General features: G+C 43.9%; 1 protein-coding gene across 1 annotated transcript in view; it reads right to left on the bottom strand.

Moving 5' to 3' along the window:
• The window catches only part of LOC140455117 (uncharacterized), a 79,751-nt gene extending 78,370 nt beyond the window's left edge, over positions 1-1,381 (bottom strand). The window contains exons 1-3 of the mRNA XM_072549774.1: positions 971-1,381; positions 640-735; positions 236-546 (exon numbers count right to left, since the gene is read on the bottom strand). Coding sequence (XP_072405875.1) covers positions 236-546; positions 640-735; positions 971-1,381 — 818 coding nt within the window. The remainder of the gene's footprint in view (positions 1-235; positions 547-639; positions 736-970) is intronic.
• Positions 1,382-23,701: the final 22,320 nt, after the last annotated feature.

The following is a 23,701-nucleotide window of genomic DNA, read 5'->3' on the forward strand; positions in this document are numbered from 1 at the left end:
AAATAACAAAACAAATAAAAAAACATCACAATCCATTCCCGGGAAATTGTCGGTATTCCTGAGGATCTGAAGACAATGTGGCAGTTGTAACAAAAAAAAGTTTACTGGAAAATCTCAGCAGGTTTGGAAGGATCTCTGGAGAGAAATCAGAGTGAACGCTGCGGGAGCATTGACCTTTCTTCAGCGACAACGGCAGAACCGTCTGGACAATCACAAGGTCAGTTCACTTTTTTACACGAAATTCCATGTTATTTTTACAGTTGTCATCATGTCCGAAATCTGTCTGAAATAACCTGCATTATATTCCCTCACCTTCAGAAACATCAGCTCGTCTATTTGTTCCATATGTTTTTGTGAAATTGAGAGGTTCCCCTCAATAGAATTTAAATTCTCCTGAATCTCTCGAAGGTTTTTCTCCATTGGTTCGACAACCCTCTCCTCTTCTTCCCTGAGATCTCTGAGTAAACGCTGCTCTTTCTCAGTGAGAATCTGGTGCATTTTAGTGAACTCGGATGTGATGTGGGTCTGCAGACTGCTGGCCTGTTCCTACCAAATGAAATGTGAAACCTCATTAATGTCCCGCGATAAAGGGAACAAAACTAACCGAGATCCCAGAGAATCAGCACAGGGAGAGCTCACCCTCACTTCGGAAATCTTCCGTTTCTGGGTCAGTTCCGTTTGTTGAACCGCCGATTTCTTCTCAGTGAGAGAATCTAAGGAAGATTTCAATTGACGCTGGAATTGGAAAATAAAATTACATTCTTAAACTGTTCGCCCCTGAAAATGTTATAAAACTTTTTTAAAAAATATTTCAGAAGAAGACGAACGTTACTGGAGAGTATTGTCAGCGATAGAGTTCCTGTCTCTAGTCCCTGACGGAGGGGTCCGAGTCTCCCCTGCTCCAGACGTGTCTCATAGAGTGGTCTGAAAAGGTTCGTTAGAAATATCGATTACAAAATGCAATGTTTACCTTGTAGATTTCAACAGCTTCATTGATCGGCAAGAAGTTGTGACTTTTGTGTTCCCGGGAATCTCTACAAATCAGACAGATCAATTTCTTGTCAGTTTCACAAAACAGCTCCAGTTCTCTCTGATGTTTCTCACAGTGAGGTTTACTTTCCTTCTCTTTCGGATCCAGCTTTAATTTTCGAGCCTCCTCGGCCAGATTCGCAATGGTCAGATTTCCCCTGAGGTTTCTTTCTGGAAACTCCTCTCTACATTCCGGGCAGGAGTTTATCTCCTTCTTTTCCCAACTCTGGGTGATACAGGAGCGGCAGAAGTTGTGTCCACAATCCAGTGTAACCGGATCGGTGAAGAAATCCAGACAAATGGGACAAACTGTCTCCTCTGTCCAGCTCTCTCCCTGCTGTCTGGAAGCCATCTTCACCCTCTGCATTTCCTGATTCAAACCGCTTTCAGTTTCAATGTTTCTGCGCTGATGAACACATTCAGTCCAACGTTTTCCCAAGGAATTTTCACTGCAATACTCAGAGACTGATTACAGAAATCGGAACGGGTCTCGCTTATGCCAATGAGTTGAAAGGCTGGTCATTGCAATAATCAACTCCAGTCTCCCCACTACTCTTGGCCCACTCCGATTTGCCTAGCAGACCAATTGATCCATGACAGATGCCATGTAACTTACACTTCACTCATCCCTAGAACAACTTGACATCAAGAACAGCTACATAAGAATCCTACTCCTAAACTACAGTTCAGCCTTCAATAATGTAACCCAGACTGATTACTAAACTTCGTGATTTCTTAGACAGCCCCACTCTCTGCAACTGGATCCACAGTTTCCTGACCTACAGGCCACAATCAGTGAAGATTGCGGACAATATTTCATCCTCATTAACACTCAACACTGGAGCTCCCAATGGCTGCCTACTCAGCCCCCTACTGTATTCACTGTATACCCATGACTGCGTCACCAAATACCACACTAATGCCATTTACAAGTTTGCTGATGACACCCCCATAATTGGTCAAATCTCAGATGGCAATGAAACAGACGACAGATGGGAGTTGGAAGACCTGGAAAAATGGCACACTGAGAACAACCTAGCTCTCAATGCCAGCAAAACCAAAGAACTCATTATTGACTTTTGGCAGGATGTTACTCATGCCCTCCTTCACATTAACAGCACAGAGGTGGAACAAGTGGAGAGTGTCAAGCTCCTGGGGGCGGTCATGCAGAACAAGTTTTCTTTGACTCTTCATGCGAAGCACTGGTTACAAAGGCTCAACAATGTCTCTTCTTCCTCAGGTGGCTGAGGAAATTTGGCATGACAGCAAATACCTTTGCCAACTTTTATAGGTGTGCCATCGAAAGCATTCTGTCTGAATGTATCACTACCTGTTATGGCAACTGTACCATTCAGGATTGGAGATGGTTACAGAGAGAGAGGTGAACTCAGCCCAGACATTCACAAAGGCCAACCTCCCATCGATAGAATCCATCTACCAGGCCCACTGTTAAGGAAAGGCTGCCAGCATTCTCAAAGATCCATCCTACTCTGGCAACCACTACCATTGGGGAGAAGGTACGGAAGCCTGAACACATGCACCAGCCGACTTTGAAACAGTTTCTACCCTACTGTTGTTAGAATACTGAATAGACTCTCAAACTCAACAACTGCCTGTACCTGTGATTTTTGTTTTTGCTACTGTATAATCTATTGTTTACTTATGTATGCTACTTATCTCCATGGAGAAAGTGAGGACTGTCGATGCTGGAGATCAGAGCTGAAAATGTGTTGCTGGAAAAGCGCAGCAGGTCAGGCAGCATCCAAGGCACAGGAGAATCGACGTTTCAGGCATCAGCCCTTCTTCAGGAAGAAGGGCTGATGCCCTTAACGTCGATTCTCCTGTTCCTTGGATGCTGCCTGACCTGCTGCGCTTTTCCAGCAACACATTTTCAGTACTTAACTCCATGATCTGCCTGCATTGATCACATGATAACTCTTTTCACTGTGCCTTGGTACATGTGACAATAAATTCAATTCAATTCAATTCAATTGGTGTACCAGCCGACAGTAACTCTGGTTATGGCTCACACATGAATCTTCTTCTAAGAAGAAGCTTATTGGAGGGTTGCAACAGTATTGGGTTTTATATCACATCAGAGGAAGGGTCACTCGACCCGAAATGTTAACTCTGATTTGTCTTCAGAGATGCTGTCAGATCTGCTGAGCTTTATCAGTAACTTCTGTTTTTGTTTCTGATTTACAGCATCCACAGTTCTTTAGGTTTTTATTTAGATGTTATATAAAACTGTTCTAAAAGTGGGAATCAATGACAAGGTGCCTGTAAATATTACAACATAATTCTCAGGCTGGAAGTGTGACTGTGACCTGACATTTAGAGAGACACACGGCCCATGTTTCCTGGGAATGACCATCCCTGTCCCAGCATGGTACCTGACCAACCTAAGCAACACATAACCTCAATCTGCAAACTTTTCATGATGTTTTCTTTCTGTATTTAATAGTTACTTTTAATGTCATATATTGTCCTGAGACATTTTACTTGAGCTTTTGGAAATAATAACAAGTGACACTGCAATATTCATGCAGATGATTGGTGCAGATTTTAGCCCATATCGAAGGAGAAAAGAGAAAGGAAGAGACAGAGATTCAGGGAGGGAATTCCAAAGCTGAGGGTCTTGACACATGAACGTATTACACAGTTGGACATAAGGCTTTTAGATGTTTTCAGTCTTTGTCTTTGTTCCACAAGCTCTGTTTACAATACAGCAAGTGCATGGGGGAGATATTTACCATCCCCTCTGGTGTGTGATGTCTCAGTAAACAATGGTTATCAGAACATGACTTTTCTTGTCTTGACCTTGTGGTTTCCAATCCTTGCTCTTGTGTCATCAAAAGTGGTTAACATAGGATTAACATTTCACCTTTGAACAGCCTTATCCAAATGGGGGAACAAGGTTGAAGACTCAATCATTTCAGTCAATTTTGAAATGTTCTGATGGAGAAATTTTTAATATCACCTTTTTAACACTTACAGGATTAGTGATGAGTTGTACATACTGTCAGCTGCTGATGATTCTCTGTCTTTCAGACAGTTCACCAGCCCTTTACAGTACACAGTCTGAAGAGAAATGATACATACTCTTCACCCAGGTAAACATGTGCATTCACTTTCCTGATGAAGACACACAAGGAACTCCAAGACCCCAGGGTTAAATGCTCACATTCCCATCTGTTACTTTCAGGAGACTCTCCCTCTCCGTGTTTTACTTTCTGTGTGTACTTCTGGGCAAGTGTCTGAAGCCATTAGCTCTTTGCATCAGAGCAGTGAAGGGATCAGTCTGACCAGAGGAATAGAGCACGGAAACCAGATTTTTAGAGATGTTGAACTGGCTCCATCTGGAATGACTTTGTGGTGACATTTTTATCATTTATCTGATAGCCAGAGTTATCAGAGAGCCAGTGTTCACATGTAGACAATCCAGTGTGGGTACCTGGAGGGTAATTGGGTCCTGAGACACCTAATGAAGGAGCAATGCTCCAAAAGCTAGTGCTTCCAAACAAACCTGCTGGACTATAATGTGGTGTTGTGTGATTTTTAACTTGGTCTGAAGAAGGGGTTGCAGACACTGAAAGACTGCATTGTATAACAGTAAGTTTATGATGATTTTCCCAAAGTGTTCAAGGATGAAAACAGTTGAAACATAATCATTTATACGTTTAACATGGTGACAATATGGTATGGATATCCTTATATTTCCATAATAGGTGGTGATACTGAACTCGGAGATAGTGAGGCTCCTCTCTTCCTTACCCTCCCCAAGGCTCCCATTATCTCTCCTATTCCTTGCATCTCTTCCTCCTCATTAATCCTGCTCTCCCCACACACTTCCCCTCACCCCTTCGCCCTCATTTTCTAACTCCATTTGCTCTCCTGCTTTATCTCCATCCCACCTTGCACAGTTTCTCTTCCCTCCCACTCTCAAATAATATGCTCCTTTTGCTATTTTCTCTTGTTTCCTTTATTATCTGTCTCATACTCTCTCCAACCCTGTTTACCCACAATCCCTCTGTCATCCTTCATTCCTTTTCACTAATGCCCTATTTCCATTCAGTCAACCTCACCACTCCAATTGCTTCTCTTTTTTCCACCCTCTCTCTCGGCTACAGTTTGTCTTTCCCCATTGCCTTCCCTCCACTTTACACCTGCACTCTCTACCTTTCTCTCTTGCTTCCCATCCTGCCTTCCTCCTGATCCACTCTCCTTCCTGCTGCCTGCCCTCAGGTGGCCAACTCTGGTCGAAAAGACTGAGGAATATTTCTCCATGGAGGGTGCTGTGAAAACTGTGTGCCTGGTTGGTGAGGGAAGGGGTGAACTTGTGAGAATTGGGAAGGAGGAGCAAAACTGTGAGAATTGGTTAAGGGGGCTTCAGCCATGAGATCTACCGAAGGCATTTAATGAATCAGCTAGGCTTTTGTAAATTTGATTTTTTTTTCAGATTTGTCACGGCATGGTGGCTCAGTGGTTAACACTGCTGCCTCACAGCACCAATTCAATTCCCGCCTCTGGCAACTGTCTGTGTGGAGTTTGCACATTCTTCCCTTGTCTGTGTGGGTTTCCTTCGTGTGCTCTGGTTTCCTCCCACAGTCCAAAGATGTGCAGGTCAGGTGAATTGGCCATGCTAAATTGCCCGTAGTGTTAGGGGAATGAGTCTGGGTGGGTTGCTCTTCGGAGAGTTGGTGTGGACTTGTTGGGCCGAAGGGCCTGTTTCCACACTGCAGGGAATCTAATCTAAACCTGCCCTAATCTTGATGCTGCCTCCTGCCAGCTCCAGTCCCCAGTCTCCTGAGGCCAGGAACCTGTGGCACCTGTACACAGAGAGAGACCATGTTAAAACAGCAGCCATCAGAGATATCCTGGGGAAGCTATCTACCCAAATTATGGCTCAGTGTTGGATAATGTTAACATTGGACCTCCAACACACCCTGTCCCCTCATTCCCCTCCTTTGCTGGGAACTTCCCACAATGTCATTTCTCCAGGGATCTTCATCCCCAGTCACCCCTGCACTTTGTTCCACCTTGCATCTCATGTTACTCTTAAACCACTACATCTTCCATCCCACTCACTGGTGCCTTCTTCAGCTCTTTCCCAATCTCACCACCATTTGTACTTACTCCTTCCTCCCTCCCTCACATTTCTCTTTTATTTTGTTCTCATGCCCTGTCTCTCCCCTCACTCTCATGATGCTCTTCTCCCTCTATCTAAAAATCCTCATTCTGGTCCACTTTCCATCACTGCCCTCACTCTCACTTTGAGCTTCAGCCCCCTTCTACCACAGGCCCCCCCTGCCCCATTCTTATCTCTTATCACTGCCCCTGCACCTGTCTCTGCTCTTCCCTTACTCTTCCCTCTATATCACTTTCCAGTTTTGCATCACCGATATTCCAAATCTCACTCACTAATAATCTCATACTCTTCTTTTTCACTCTACATTACACTCTGCCCTTCTATTTATTCCCACTTTCTTTAGGCCATCGATCCACTCTGAATAATATTTATCCATGGCATTCAGGACAACAAAGTTTACACAAAAATCAAACAACAAAAAGCAAAGAATTGAGTGACGTATTGCATTTTGATGGAACAAACATTGGCAGGACTTATACAATTCATGATATGGCCCTGGGTAGTGCTGCAGAACAGAGAGGTGAAGGGAGTGGGGTGATTTTGTTCTGGAGTCAAAACATCAGTGGAGTCAGGGCCCAGTGTGGGAGAATGACAATTAGACAGACAATGGATAATGGTGAGCCAGTAAAAGACCAAAAAAGCTGATAATGGAGACATTAAGGAGGTGAAAATAGGTTGATTCATGTCATGGCAGGTCTGAATGTGAGGGGGTGGGACATGCAAGAAGGTGTTCAGACCTTAAAATTATTACAGTAAATCGATATTGATTCCAGAAGGTTGCAGGTTCTCCAAGTTGGGAAATAAGATACAGTTCTTTCAGCTCAAGGCTCAGCATAAACTGGAAGAACAGCATCACATTTTCCACTCCATTGAGGCCACATGGGGAGAATTTTATAAAAGTTGGGCAATGACATTGTTGAGCGTGTACTATAGATCCACCCCAGTCAGAGACAGATTAAGGGCTGTTGTGTGGGAAAATTCCAGAAAAGTGTAAAAAGAATAGGGTAATGATAACAGGGGAATTCAACTTGCCCAGTATGAGCTGGATAAGGCAGATAGTGAAGGACTTAGACAGGAGAAAATTCTTAAAATATCTCCATGTGATTTCTTTAATGCATAAAATCCGATAAGACACAGGACAGGGCTGGAACAGCTGAGATTCACCAAGATGTTGCTTGGGCTCGAGTGTTTCATCTCTGAAGACAGACTCGATCGGCTCGGGATGTTTTCATTGAAGCAAAGAAGACTGAGAGGAGAAACTGATTAAGGTGTAGAGAGTTACGAGGAATATTGGTAGGAGGGTATTGTTCCCCTTCATAGAATGGTGATTAACTGGAGCATAGATTTTAGAAAATGAGGAGAGCAATAGAGGGGAATTAGGATAATAGTTTTCATCCATAGAGTGGCAGGTATTAGGAACTTAGTTTCAGAAAGGAGACAGAAACCTTTGCAGCATTTAAGAAGTTATTCCGATGAATAGCTGAAAATAGCACACAAAGATATGGGCGAAGCGCTGGGAAATGGATGAAGTTCATAGGTTCTTGATGACCAGCACAGACATAATGGGATGAAGCCCCTCATTTTATGCTTTATTACTATGTGACTATGTGGGTCAGTTAGTTCAGCTGGATGGACAGCTGGTCTGTGATGCAGTTTAACAGCAACAGTGTACATTCAATTCCTACACCATGAAAATACTGTCTTGTCAACCATGCCCTTCGCTGTGGTGTAATGATCCTTGGGTTAAACTCAGCACCAGGTTTCTCTCTCAGCAATCAGCCTTTGGATCAATGTCAGTTTCACTTTCCTTTTACTCTATGATTCAAGAAGTGGGCTTATCTATTCTGTCTGTAACTAAGGATAACTTTTTGCTGTTGTGTTCATTTTATTTCAGGAGCAAGGCTAACCTCCCATTAACCTTCTTAATTACTCACTGTTTCTGCATGCTACCATTTTCTGACTCATGCACGAGAACCCCAGATCATTCTGCACCCCTCAATGCTGCAGTTTTTCTCTGTTTAAGTAATGTTTGGGTGTTTAAAATTCTTTGTTGTGAAGCCTCCCTTCCCCCTCTTCTCATTCATGCCTCACATTGTCCTCCACTCTCTCAACCAACACACTCATATCAACCATCCTGAAAATCATCCATCCGCTCACCTTATCTTGACAAAGCTCTATTCCTGACAAAGGGCTTTTGCCCGAAACATCGATTTTCCTGCTCCTCAGATGCTGCCTGACCTGCTGTGCTTTTCCAGCACCACTCTAATCTAGACTCTGGTTTCCAGCATCTGCAGTCTTTGTTTTTACCTCAATAGGAGAATATACAGTGTTCTCTGAGGCCAGTATTAAGAGTCCCAGAAGTTGTGCTGCCTGCTTAATGCCCAGCATCAGGATATTTCATCTGGATCTTAGAGGAACTTGGACTGAGAGGGGGAAGATACAGTTTCAGAACCACACCGTACCAACAACATAGATAGATAGATATTTGGCTGAGGGAATAGGATCAGCTACAGGCTAAATTAACAAGCAGAACCAAAAAGGTAATAATCTCTGGATTATAACCAGAGCCATGAGCCACTTGGTACAGAGTCAACAAGATTAAAGAGATAAAAGTGTGGATCAAAGATTGGTGTGAAAGAAACGGGTTCAAATTCATGGGGGTTTGGCAACAGTACTGGGGAAGGAGGGAGCTGCTCTGATGCACGGGCTCCACCTTCATCAAGCTGGGTCCAGAGTTATGGCGAATTGCATAAATGGGACAGTAAATAGAGCTTTAAGTAAGCAGTGAGAATAGAGTGAAGTATATTACATGGAAAATTATGCAAATCTGTAAAGGTTGAAGGGCTCAGCCAAGGTTTTTGGAGTTTACAGAACAAATAACAGGACAGAGATTGTGGAGAGGCACTGGAATCAGGCACAGCAGATAAAGAGAGAGTTATGCGTGTCATAGAGTCATAGAGATGTACAAAATGGAAACAGACCCTTCGGTCCAACCCTTCCATGCCAACCAGATATCTCAACCCAATCTAGCCCCACCTGCCAGCACTCGGCCCATATCCCTCCAAACTTTTCCAATTCATATACCCATCCAAATACCTCTTAAATGTTGCAATTATACCAGCCTCCACCACTTCTTCTGGCAGCTCATTCCATACGCGTACCACCCTCTGTGTGGAAAAAGTTGCCCCATAGGACTCTTTTATATCTTTCCCCTCTCACCCTAAACCTATGCCCTCTAGTTCTGGACTCCCCAACCCCAGGGAAAAGACTTTGACTATTTACTCAATCAATGTGTGATGGGGGAGCAGGATTGAGGTTGTTGTACTTATTGCACACAGTATACAAAATATGGTAAATGCGCTTGTTGTACTGATATAAAACTGATAGGTACAATGTTGTGGCCATCAGTCGTGGTTGCAACAGGACCAGGCTGGAATCTAAATATCTAAGCATATGCAGCCTATCAAATGAACAGGTGTCATAGAGTCGTAGAGATGTCCAGTATGGAAACAGACCCTTTGGTCCAACCTGTCCATGCCAACCAGATATCCCAACCCAATCTAGTGCCACCTGACAGCACCCGGCCCATATCCCTCCAAACCCTTCCTATTCATATGCCCATCCAAATGCCTCTTAAACGTTGCAATTTACCAGCCTCCAACACATCCTCTGGCAGCTCATTCCATACACGTACCACTCTCTGTGTGAAAAAGTTGCCCCTTAGCTCTCTTGCATATCTTTCCCCTCTCACCCTAAACTTATGCCCTCTAGTCTGGACTCCCCAGCCCCAGGGAAAAGACTTTGTCTATTTATCCTATCCATGCCCCTCATAATTTTGGAAATCACTATAAGGTCACCCCTCAGCCTCCGACGCTCCAGGGAAAACAGTCCCAGCCTGTTCAGCCTCTCCCTATAGCTCAAATCCCCCAAACTTGGCAATATCCTTGTAAATCTTTTCTGAACCCTTTCAAGTTTCACAACATCTTTCCGATAGGAAGGAGTCCAGAATTGCACGCAATATTCCAATAGTGGCTTAACCAATGTCCTGTACAGCCGCAACATGACCTCCCAACTCCTGTACTCAATAATCTGACCAATAAAGGAAAGCATACCAAACGCCTTTTTCACGATCCTATCTGCCTGCGACTCCACTTTCAAGGAGCTATGAACCTGCATTCCAAGGTCCCTTTGTTCAGCAACACTCCCTAGGACCTTACCATTAAGTATATAAATCCTGCTAAGATTTGCCTTCCCAAAATGCAGCACTTTGCATTAGACAATAGACAATAGACAATAGATGCAGGAGTAGGCCATTCTGCCCTTCGAGCCTGCACCGCCATTCAACATGATCATGGCTGATCATTCCTAATCAGTATCCTGTTCCAGCCTTATCTCCATACCCCTTGACTCCACTATCTTTAAGAGCTCTATCCAATTCTTTCTTAAATGAATCCAGAGACTGGGCCTCCACTGCCCTCTGGGGCAGAGCATTCCACACAGCCACCACTCTCTGGGTGAAGTAGTTTCTCCTCATCTCTGTCCTAAATGGTCTACCCCGTATTTTTAAGTTGTGTCCTCTGGTTCGGCACTCCCCCATCAACGGAAATATGTTCCCTCCTGCCAGAGTGTCCAGTCCTTTCATAATCCTATACGTTTCAATCAGATCCCCTCTCAGTCTTCTAAACTCAAGGGTATACAAGCCCAGTCGCTTCAGTCTTTCCGTGTAAGGCAATCCTGCCATTCCAGGAATTGACCTTGTGAACCTACGCTGCACTCCCTCAATAGCCAGAATGTCTTTCCTCAAATTTGGAGACCAGAACTGTACACAGTACTCCAGGTGTGGTCTCACCAGGGCCCTGTACAGTTGCAGAAGCACCTCTTTGCTTCTATACTCAATCCCTCTTGTTATGAAGGCCAGCATGCTATTAGCCTTCTTCACGACCTGCTGTACCTACATGCTTGCCTTCATTGACTGGTGGACAAGAACACCCAGATCTCTCTGAACAGCCCCTTTACCTAATTTGATACCATTGAGGTAGTAATCTGCCTTCCTGTTCTTGCCACCAAAGTGGATAACCAGACATTTATCCACATTAAACTGCATCTGCCATGCATCTGCCCACTCACCTAACTTGTCCAGGTCACCCTGTAATCTCCTAACATCCTCATCACATTTCACCCTACCACCTAGCTTTGTGTCATCAGCAAATTTGCTAATGTTATTGCTGATACCATCTTCTATATCATTTACATATATTGTAAAAAGCTGCTGTCCCAGCACGGATCCCTGCGGTACCCCACTGGTCACTGCCTGCCATTCCGAAATGGAGCCGTTAATCACTACCCTTTGCTTCCTATTAGCCAACCAATTCTCTATCCAATCTAGTACTTTGCCCTCAATCCTGTGCGTCCTAATTTTACTCACTAACCTCTTGTGTGGGACTTTATCAAAAGCTTTCTGAAAGTCCAGGTACACTACATCCACTGGATCTCCCTCGTCCATCTTCCGAGTTACATCCTCAAAAAATTCAAGAAGATTAGTCAAGCATGATTTCCCCTTCATAAATCCATGCTGACTCTGTCCTATCCTGTTACTATTATCCAGATGTGCCGTAATTTCATCCTTTATGATAGACTCCAGCATCTTTCCCACCACTGAGGTCAGACTAACTGGTCTATAATTTCCTGCTTTCTCCCGCCCACCCTTCTTAAAAAGTGGCACAACATTAGCCGCCCTCCAATCCTCAGGAACCGACCCAGATTCTATTGAACTCTGGAAAATAATCACCAGCGCATCCACGATTTCCCGAGCCACCTCCTTCAGTACCCTGGGATGCAGGCCATCAGGTCCCGGAGACTTATCAACCTTCAGACCTAACAGTCTCTCCAACACCAAATCCTGGCAAATAGAAATTCCCTTAAGTTCAGGTCCTTCAGCCACTGTTACCTCAGGGAGATTGCTTGTGTCTTCCCCAGTGAACACAAATCTGAAGTACCCATTTAATTCCTCTGCCATTTCTTCGTTCCCAGTAATATATTCCCCTGCTTCTGTCTTCAAGGGCCCAATTTTTGTCCTAACCATTTTTTTTTGCCTTGGACATACCTAAAAAAGCTTTTACTATCCTCCTTTATATTCTTGGCCAGTTTACTCCATCTGCCACTTCTCAGCCCGTTGGCCCATCTGGTCCAGATCCTGTTGTAGTCTGAGGTAACCTTCTTCGCTGTCCACTACACCTCCAATTTTGGTGTCATCTGCAAACTTACTAACTGTACCTCTAATGGTTGCATCCAAATCATTTATGTAAATGACAAAAAGTAGAGGACCCAGCACTCCACTGGCCACAGGCTTCCAGTCTGAAAAACAACCCTCCACCACCACCCTCTGTCTTCTACGTTTGAGCCAGTTCTGTATCCAAATGGCTAGTTCTCCCTGTATTCCATGAGATCTAACCTTGCTAATCAGTCTCTCATGGGGAACCTTTTTGAACGCCTTACTGAAATCCATATAGATCACATCAATGCTCTGCCCTCATCAATCTTCTTTGTTACTTCTTCAAAAATCTCAATTAAGTTTGTGAGACATGATTTCCCACGCACAAAGCCATGTTGACTATCCCGAATCAGTCCTTGCCTTTCCATTTACATGTACATCCTGTCCCTCAGGATTCCCTCCAACAACTTGCCCACCACTGAGGTCAAGCTCACTGGTCCATAGTTCCCTGGCTTGTCTTTACCGCCCTTCTTAAACAGTGGCACCATGTTTGCCAACCTTCAGTCTTCCGGCACCTCACCTGTGACTATCGATGATACATTTATCTCAGCATGGATGGGCAGAGGTTGTGTTATTTGTAAGAAATGGAATTAAATTGTGGAAATAGTCTGGCTCTTCACTCTCCAGAATTTAGAAAGGAGAGATTAAGGATGAAGGGATTGTTTTCACAATGGCAGCTGGTTACTAGTGGAGATCCAAGTTGAGGAGTGTGATGCTGGAAAAGCACAACTGGTTATGCTTGAAACATCGATTGTCCTGTTCCTCAGATGCTGCCTGACCTGCTGTGCTTTTCCAGCCCACACTCCTCGACTCTGACCTCCAGCATCTGCAGTCCTCACTTTCTCCTACTAGTGGAATTCCACAAGGGTCAGTGTTGAGACCACAACTATTCATGCTATACATTAACAATCTGGATGAGGGCATTACTGGTAAGTTTCCAAAAGTTGCAAAGGTAGGTGGAGGGATTGGTAGCATTGAGGAAGCCAGGAGAGTGTGGAAGGACTTGGATAGGTGAGGCGAGGTGGGCAAAGAGCTAGTGGAGCTGAAAATGTGTTGCTGGAAAAGCGCAGCAGGTCAGGCAGCATCCAAGGAGCAGGAGAATCGACGTTTCAGGCATGAGAAGGGCTCATGCCCGAAATGTTGATTCTCCTGTTCCTTGGATGCTGCCTGACCTGCTGCGCTTTTGCAGCAACACATTTTCAGCTCTGATCTCCAGCATCTGCAATCCTCACTTTCTCCTAAAAGAACTAGTGGATACAGTCACAGAGTCATACAGCATGGAAACAGACTCTTCAGTCCAACTAGTCCCAGCTGACCATGTTCCCAAACTAAAGTAGTCCCATCCGCTTTTATTGGCCCATATCCCACCACATCTTTCCTACTAATGTATTTCTCCAAATGCCTTTTTAAATTTTGTAACTGTACCTGAATCTATCACTTCCTCCGATAGCTCAGTCCACACACAAACTACTCTCTGTGTAAAATGGCGCCCCTCATGTCCTTTTTAAATCTTTTCCATCTCACTTTAAAATAATGCCCCTTATTTTGAACTCCCCCATCCTACGAAAAAGACCCTTGCTATTCACCTTACTTATACCCTCAGAATTTTCCAACTCTCTATAAGGTCACCCCTCAACCTCTTCTGTTCTGGTGAAAGAAGTCCCAGCCTATCTAGCCTATTTTTACAACTCAAACCCTCCATTCCCAGAAACATCTTGATACATCTTTTCTGCACTCTGTTCTAATTTAATGATGTCCTTCCTATAGCTTGCTGACCAGAACTGTACACTACACTCCAGAACACACTTCACCAATGTTCTGTACAATCTCAGCATAATATCCTAACACACTTACTCAAAGGTACTAGCAATGAAAACAAGCGTGCTAATTGCCTTCTAAGCCACACTGTGATTCAGTTTTCTAAGAAGTATACTTGAACCCTATAGGTTGCCATTCTGAAAATGCTTTCCTTCAGAGGGTCGGTGTGGACTTGTTCAGCCAAAGGGCCTGTTTCCACACTGTAGGGAATCTAATCTAATCTAATCCTATCTGTCATCTATTAGTTAGCCAACCCTCTATCCATGCTAACTTACTTCCCCCAGTGCCATTTGCTCATATGTAATTACCAAGTGCTTTCTGAAAATACAAATATGCTGCATTTTACCACCTCAAAGAATTTTGTAAATTTGTAAGGGATATGATGAAATATAACGTGACAAAGTGTGAGATTCTGTACTCAGTGGAAAGAATAAATGCATAGGCTGCTTTCCAAACAGGAAAGCTTTTGCAGGTCTGAAATGCTAAGGTTCTTAGAAATCCTAGTTCAGGATTATCTTAAGGTTAACATGCATGTTCAGTTCATAGTTAGGAAGGCAAATGCAATGATGGTATTCATTTCAAGTGATCTAAACTACAGGAGCTGGGGTGTATTGCTGAGACTGGAAAAAGCTCTGGTCAGATTGCGTTTGGATATTGTGACCAGTTTTGGGCTCTGTTTTGAAGGAAGGATATGCAGTGTTGGATGTAGTCCACAGGAGACTTGCTGGAATGATCCTGAGGATGAAGGTCTTCTCGTAGGAGGAGCAGTTGAGGACTCTGCATCTGCATTCCATGCAGTTCAAAAATATGAGGGGAGATCTCATTGAACTTTACAACTAAATGGGAGAGGCCTGGACAGAGTAGACGTGGAAAAGATGTTTCCACCAGTAGGACAGACTCAGACCTGAGGCTTCAGGCGTAGAGTGAAGAGATGACCCTTTAGCATTTAAATGAGGCAGAATTTCTTCAACCAGAAATTCTTCAACCATCTATTTGTACATAATGAAGCTGTGGAACTCTTTGCTGGAAAAGGCTATGGAGACTAATCAGTGAATGGATTTAAGATAGAGATGAATAGGTTCATGACCGGTAGGGGGATCAAGATTTCCAGGGAAGGGGTGGGAGAATGGTGCTGAAAAATATATTAGTCCTGATCAAATGGTAAAGTAAACTCAATGGGCTGAATGGCCTTATTCTGCTCCTATATCTATGGGCCGATGGTCCAAATAACATAAAATCCAAAATAGCTTGATCCCTAGTTGGCTCCTCAACATGCACTTCCAGAAACCCAGAACATGGAGTTCAATAACTTCACACCATTCTGTACCCTATTTTGGTTCTCATGCCTCTTACCCACCCAGTCATTCACCCACCATGTCCACAAACCCACAGCATCTGCTCTCTTCCATATGATTTTAGCAGAGCTGGCTTGTATTCTCCCATTAACCCTGATTATTTACAGCTACTCTGGAACAAAAGCAAAACAAAGAGCTGTGAATGCTGCAGATCTGAAAGAAACAGAAACGGATATTGCTGCAGGAATACATCAGGACTGGCAACATCTGTGGAGAGAGAAACAGAATTAACATTTTAAATCCAGTGCCCCTTCTTCAGAAACAAAATGATAATAATTCATCAATATCCTGTATTACTGACTTCCCTCCAATAAATTGCTATCAGAAGGCAGAAGGAAAGCAATATGTTCCTAATTACCTCAGCATCTCAACTGGAACATGACAAAAGGCATAATTTAGCAACAGTATGTGAATTGCTTCGTGATGTGATAACACGCAAATGCAATCTGTTTATTGTTAAATTATCCAATTGTATATGTTTATTACAATGACATCACAATTTTTTTTTGCAAGGTTTACATCTGCTTTATCCCCTTTTCAGCCTCACTTCCCAACCTTCCACCAATCCCCTGTGGCCTCCAGCCTTGTAGCTTTGTAACTGCTGCCACACACCTCTTCACTGCATCACTCCCACCTTTGCAGCGAGAAGATAATAAGAAACTGGAACAGTAGGAGGCCATCCAGCCCCTCAAGCCAGCTTTAACATTCAATAGGATCATGGTTGATCCGGCATTCCTCACATCCGTTTTCCTGCTCTTTCCTCATAACTCTTCATTCCCCGACTGATCAAGAATCTATGTGCCCCTACAGCTCTCTATGGCAAAGAGGTCCAAATCCCCCTCTGGGAGGGGAAGGGAGATTGTCTCAAAGCATTTGTAACTTATCAGGGTATAAACTTACATTAATGTTTTCTGAATTTGAGCCCCATAGTAAGACAGAAAAAGTACCTCCAACCTGATATAGGAAGGATGTTATGTTACTGGAAAGGATGCAGAAAAGATTGATAAGGATGTTACTGAAACTGGAAGGTTTGCCCTTTTAGGAGAGGCTGGATAGGCAGGGGCTTTTTGTGCCTGAAGCACAAGAGGCTGAGGAATGACCTTATAGAGGTTTATGAAATCATGAGAGGCAAGGTAGAAGTTATAAAGGATAAAGTGAAGAGCCATTTTTCCCCAGGGTAAGAGAGTCCATAAGTTTAAGGTGGGAGGGGAAAGATTTAACAGGCACCAGAAACGAAAAATGTGTTGCTGGAAAAGCGCAGCAGGTCAGGCAGCATCAAAGGAGCAGGAGAATCGACGTTTCGGGCATAAGAAGGGCTTATGCCCGAAACGTCGATTCTCCTGCTCCTTTGATGCTGCCTGACCTGCTGCGCTTTTCCAGCAACAGTCAGGCAGCATCAAAGGAGCAGGAGAATCGACGTTTCGGGCATAAGAAGGGCTTATGCCCGAAACGTCGATTCTCCTGCTCCTTTGATGCTGCCTGACCTGCTGCGCTTTTCCAGCAACACATTTTTCAGCTCTGATCTCCAGCATCTACAGTCCTCACTTTTTCCACAGGCGCCAGAAAGGCAACTTTCCACACAGTGAGTGTTGTATAAATGGAACGAGATGCCAGAAGAAGTGTAATAATATTAAAAAGACATTTGGGCAGCTAAGGTGTAAAAGGATTAGATTAGATTCCCTACAGTATGGAAACAGACTCCACTCCAAAAGAGGGTCAGATTGGATTCAAAAGGGATTCAAAAGGGATTCTCCCTCTTCACAGTTGCTGCCAGACCTGTTGAGTATCTCCAGTGTTTTCTGATGCTCTGACAGCTTCCCAGCGCCTGCAGTGTTTTGCTTTGGTTTCAATGAAACTGTGCCAATCTATCGAGTGAAAGAGGAAAGATTGAGAACACCTTAGAAAAATCATTCGGCGTCAAACACTTTTATTCTGTGGTTTTCTACGTTCAACAAGTTCATGAGAGATTTCCCATCCTTTCATCCACTTTCCTCCCTTATTCCTGGATCCGGTTGTGTCTCTGTCCATATTCTTTCAGAGGAAAGAATCCCAGATGATCGCTGCCTCTGAAGACTGAAAGAGTAAACATTGTAAACATTGGAGTTTCTCACATGATTGATCCAGTTGTATTTGTAGAGATGCCGACACCGTACCCAGTGCCCCCACCCCCCAGCCCCCATCCCAAGCGGTTCCTCCCTCTGAGTCAGGTCAGGGACTTCGAAGCCTGAACAATAATCCAGATGGAGCTTGTCGTTCGGGACTGAGAGGGGACAAGGCAGCTGCTCTGCTCACTGGGCTCCAGGTACCTGATGTGTTTCTCTCAATCACAACAAGTGAGACTGACACCACTTCAGAAATCCGCAATCTTGAAGCGACCTTGTAAACGGTGTAAAATAAATGTTCCATCTTCACAATCCAGACTCTAGAGAGACCATCTCTGTCCTTACGTCCGAGAAACTGTCCTGAGCGTTTCCAGTACTTCGCGTTTGAGGGTGAGCTGTTGTTTTTATTCACACAATCCAGGTGACAGAGCTGGATCTTAAACCCAAATCCTCTAGAGGGTCTGTCAGAGTTGCATATACTCCACAACCACCTGATAAAGGAGCAGCACTCCGAAAGACCATAAGACCATAAGACATAGGAGCGGAAGTAAGGCCATTCGGCCCATCGAGTCCACTCCGCCATTCAATTATGGCTGATGGGCATTTCAAAGCTAGTGCTTCCAAGCAAAACTGTTGGACTATAACCTGGTGTTGGGTGATTTATAACTTTGAACACCCCAGTCCAAAACCGGCATCTCCAAATCCTCAGAATCTGGTCGAGGTGGCTCCAAAAATTAAAGCTGGATCCGAAAAAGAAGTAAACCTCACTGTGAGGAACATCGGGAATATCTGAAACTCTTTTGTGAAAATGACGGGAAATTGATCGGTCTGATTTGTGTCACTGCACCGGAACACAGAGAGCACTGCTTTATGCAGAGTAAAGAAGGGTTTAATATCCACAAGGTAGAGGGAAAATGTTTTAAAAGCTGTGAATTGTGTCACAGATTCGAGGTGTGACACTTTAATTCTGCGATTTTTTTTTCCCGACTCCAGGATGAGCTAAAACTTTCCTTCGATTCTCTCACAGCGAAGAAATCGGCGGTTCTACAAACGGAACTGAAGCAGAATCAGAAGATTTCCGAAGTGAGGGTGAGCTCTCCCTGTGCTGATTCTCTGGGATCGCGGTTAGTTTTGTTCCCTTTACCGCGGAACATTAATGAGGTTTCACATTTCATTTGGTAGGAACAGGCGAGCAGTCTGCAGACCCACATCACATCCGAGTTCACTAAAATGCACCAGATTCTCACCGAGAAAGAGCAGCGTTTACTCAGAGATCTCAGGGAAGAAGAGGAGAGGGTTGTAGAACCAATGGAGAAAAACCTTCGAGAGATTCAGGAGAATTTAAATTCTGTTGAGGAAGAATGATGAAGGGTTAAGCCCGAAACATCGACTCTCTTGCTCCTCAGATGCAGCGCTGCCTGCTATGTCTTTTTCAGTGCCACACTTTATCCACTCCGACTTCTCCAGTCCTCACTACCTCACAGTTATAGTTCTATGTGGAGAATGTGTGGGTGTGTCTGGTACAGTGTGCGAGAGAGAGTCATTGTGTCTATGAGTGGGGCTGATTGTCAGTTCCAGTTTATTTTACCCTCTCTTCAAGCTTCCTTCCAAATTGTATCATTTTACACTTCCATGTTGTGTCTGCTCATTTCAGCAGCCTGTCTGTCTCCTCCTGAAATCTGTTACTGCCATCCTCACTGTTTGTGATTCATTTCTTTCAGGAGGAAGCTTGTTGGAAGAGAAGGTAGGACATGCTCTTTACTGAAGATTGGTGGAGTTCTGGATAGTGAGGAGTGCTGTTGTCGGCTGCAAAGGGACTTAGATATGATGCAGAGCTGGGCTGAGGAGTGGCAGATGGAGTTCAACCCTGTGAAGTGTGAGGTTGTCCATTTTGGAAGGACAACTAAGAATGCAGAATACAGGGTTAACGGTAGGGTTCTTAGTAAGGTGGAGGAGCAGAGGGATCTTGGGGTCTATGTTCGTAGATCTTTGAAAGTTGCCACTCAGGTGGATAGAGCTTGTAAGAAGGCCTATGGTGTATTAGCGTTCATTAGCAGAGGGATTGGATTCAAGAGACGTGAGGTGATGTTGCAACTGTACAGGACCTTGGTAAGGCCACATTTGGAGTACTGTGTGCAGTTCTGGTCGCCACATTTTAAGAAAGATGTGGAAGCTTTGGAGAGGGTGCAGAGGAGATTTACCAGGATGTTGCCTGGAATGAAGAATAGGTCGTACGAGGATAGGTTGAGAGTGCTAGGCCTTTTCTTATTGGAACTGCGAAGGATGAGGGGTGACTTGATAGAGGTTGATAAGATGATCAGGGGAATGGACAGAGTAGACAGTCAGAGACCTTTTCCCCCAGGTGCAACAGAGTGTTACAAGGGGACATAAATTTAAGGTGAAGGGTAGAAGGTATAGGGGAGATGTCAGGGGTGGGTTCTTTACCCAGAGAGTGGTGGGGGCATGGAATGCGCTGCCTGTGGGATTGGCAGAGTCAGAATCATTGGTGACCTGTAAGCAGCAATTGGATAGGTACATGGATAGGTGCTTAAGCTAGGACAAATGTTTGGCACAACATCGTGGGCTGAAGGGCCTGTTCTGTGCTGTATTGTTCTATGTTCTATGAAACTCTGCACAGTTTGCCCAATAACTCAGGGGCGGGTTATTATGGATTTATTTCCTGGTTATTGTTGCCTCTTTAAAGAGTTTTTCAAAGAAATTAATTGAAAACTTGAGAGAACCCTAGAGTAATGGAGATTTGCGCAAGGGAAAAGGCCATTCAGCCCATCAAATTAGTGTTGGTCAAAAACAAACACCTCCCTGTTCTAATCCCATTTTCCAGCACTTGGTCCCTTACCTCGTATTCCTCGTATTACAACTGCACATTGAGATGCTTCTGAAATGATTTGTGCCTCTAGCATACAGTGAGTTCAGGTCATGACCTCCCTCTCAGACAGAGTCACAGAGTCACAGAGTCATGCAAGACAAAAACAGGCTATTCTCCCCAACATATCCATGCTGACCTAGTCCCATTTGCCTTTATCTGGTCCATATTCCTCTTCACCTTTACTACCCATGCATCTTTCCAAATGTCATTTAATTGTTTTCTGTGTAAAATTATATATTGTAGAAGACCTGGAGTGTTGTTAAGGCTCTCATCTTTTAGAATGACCATGTTGGTTTCAATTCTTTCGTATGTAAATAACAAATCTTTTTTTTAAAAGTTATATTCTCAAGTGAACAATTGGTGTCATGTTGCCCCAGATAATGCATTGAAGGTGCAAGCTGTCCTGTGTGAGACTGTCTGTGCCACAATGGTCAGACTAATTCTAATCTAAAAACTGGAATTACAGTATCTGACATGGATTCATGTAGTTTTTGAGCAAAATAAAAGGTAATTCTGCAAGTACAAATTCAATCCACAAACTTATATATTTGTGTGTGTGTGTGTGTTTGTGGTGGGGTGGGTGTTATGAATGTCTGTGAGCAAGAGTGTGAATGTGTATGCGTGTGAGTGTGAGTGTAAAGGGTAAAAGGTCTGTGAGAGTATGTGTGGGAGTGTATGTGTGAGTGTATGTGTGAGTGTGTGTGTGTCTGCAGGAGACAGTGTGTGCCTGCAGGAGTGTGTTTGTGTGTAGGAGTATCTGTGTGTGTCTGTCTGTGTGTATCTGTCTATGTGTGTGTGTACAGTGCAATGGGGTCACCTGTAGTGTAACATGAACCCAAGGTCCTGGTTGAGGACATCCCCATAGGTACCGAACCTGGCTATCAGCCTCTGCTCGGCCACTTTTCATTGTTGCCTGTCCCGAAGTTCATTTTGGAGAACGGTCATCCGAAGGTCTGAGGGTTTAATGTCCCAGACCACTGAAGTGTTCTCCGACTGGGAGAGGAGTGGGAGGTTTAGGAGAATATCTGATGGACAGGGTGAATCACAGTTCCCCTTTAAATGGTCATGGCAGATTTCTTTATTTTGGCAGCTTTGTTACTCCTGTCTTTGATCAGTTGCTTAAGGTTAATTTTGCCCATTTACTTGACAGGATTAAGCAAGATCTTCAGTGATGGGAGGTGCTTCCACTATCCTGGCTAGGCCAAGTAGCTCTCATTAAAATGAATGCCCTTCCCATTTGCTATATACTATATGAATTCTCCCCTTAATTTTTCCGAGGCAAATGTTCATGGTTGCTTTATCTGGTGCCGTAGGTGGCCTCTCATTAAGCTGGCTAAATTGCAGTGGGGGTTGGGGTGTGGTCCTCCTGATATTAAAAGATATCAACTGAGTTCTCTTCTATCTTTTGTTAGTGACTGAGCTTGTGATGATCTGGTGCCAATATGGATAGATATGAAGGCCTCCCAGGTAAAATGTCCCCTCATTAGTCTGCTGTTTTTAGATATAATGAAGACAGTTATGGAATATTGTCGTAACCTGATAATTATCAATACTGTCAAAGCATGGAGGGCAATGCGGCAGAGTGAGGGTAGCATATCCAAAACATCTTTTTTTACCCCTACAGCTGGTATGCTGGGTTTTCAGCTGGGGATAATAGACCCTGGGTTTATGCTTTGGGAACCTCGTGGAATCTCCTGTCTGGGTGATTTATATGAAGGTGAAATAATGATGTCCTTTGACCAAATAACCCGTAAGTATGGTTTGGCTGGCAGTGAACCTTTTCATTTTTTTCGAGTCAGGGATTTTATTCAAAAAGGGACTCTGGTTTTGACCGACTCTTACAGATCTGTCACAGAGGAGAAGATGCTTCATGCTATCAGCATCTTTTCAGAGATTAGGAGATGCTCTTTCAGAATGCGTTGAGCAACTTTCTGGGTTCTGGGAGAGAGAGCAAGGGGGTGAGATGTCTATGAAGACATTGAAGAACATTTGTAAAAACATAAGAAAGATTTCAATCTGTAACGGGACCAAGCCATGCAGGTAAAAATTCTGTTCAGGGCCCATTTGGCCCCAGAGCATCTCACTAAATTTAAGGTGGGAATATCTTCACTGAGGCCTAAGTGTAAAATAAGTATCAATACTCTCACTCATTGTCTGGGGTCTTGCCTCAAGCAGATATTGGAGTGCTGTGGCAGGAGTAATAGACCAGGCTCTGGGGATCGAAGTTAAGAGGGACCCTATCTCTCTTCTCCTGGCCCTCCCCAATTTTTCTTCTTTAGATGCTCATGGAGAAAAAAAACTTCTTAATATTCTCACTTTTCGTGCAAGGAAAAGAATTGTGATGTGCTGGATCTCTGAAACCCCTCCTCCACCACTGGGTCTATTGGCTTGGCATACACTAATTATGAAACATATTCCTTTGGACTTTATTATGAAAATGGTCCATCAAAAACTGAAAATCTGTATAGGATATGGCAGCCTTTTTGGATTATCTGGATGTAGATTTATCTGGCACCTTATCTTGGGCTTTTGCATCACCATAGCGATCTGATTAAGTGAACTTGATGTCCTTGAATCAAGACTTTCAAATAAATTCAAGTGCAATACTCAATGCTCTCAAGAGGTTGGGAGCTTATGTTTCATTTTGCTGCACTGTTACACTGAAATAGGCAGTATTGTGGACAGTGAGGAAAGTTCTCATAAATTGTAGCAGGACCTTAATCAGCTGAGGCAGTGGGCCACGAAATGGCAAATGGAGTTTAAAATAGATAAGTCTGAGGTCCTGCATTTTGGAAAGTCAAATCAAGATGGGCATTTCATGATGAATGTTAGAGCCTTAAGGAGTGTAGTAGAACAGAGGGGCTTGGAGTTCAGGTACACAATTCTCTGAAATGTGAGTCACAGGTCGTCAGAACAATGAAGAAGGTTTTTTGCACACTGGCCTTCATCAGTCAGGGCACTGAGTATAGAAGTTGGGAAGTTATGCTGCAGTTGTACAGGACATTGGTGAGACTTGGAGAATTGGGTTCAGTTTTGATCACCTTGCTGTAAGAAGGATATTATTAAACTGGAAAGAGTGCAGAAGGAGTT

The sequence above is a fragment of the Chiloscyllium punctatum genome, chromosome 30, assembly GCF_047496795.1.
Source record: "Chiloscyllium punctatum isolate Juve2018m chromosome 30, sChiPun1.3, whole genome shotgun sequence".
NCBI lineage: Eukaryota > Metazoa > Chordata > Chondrichthyes > Orectolobiformes > Hemiscylliidae > Chiloscyllium > Chiloscyllium punctatum.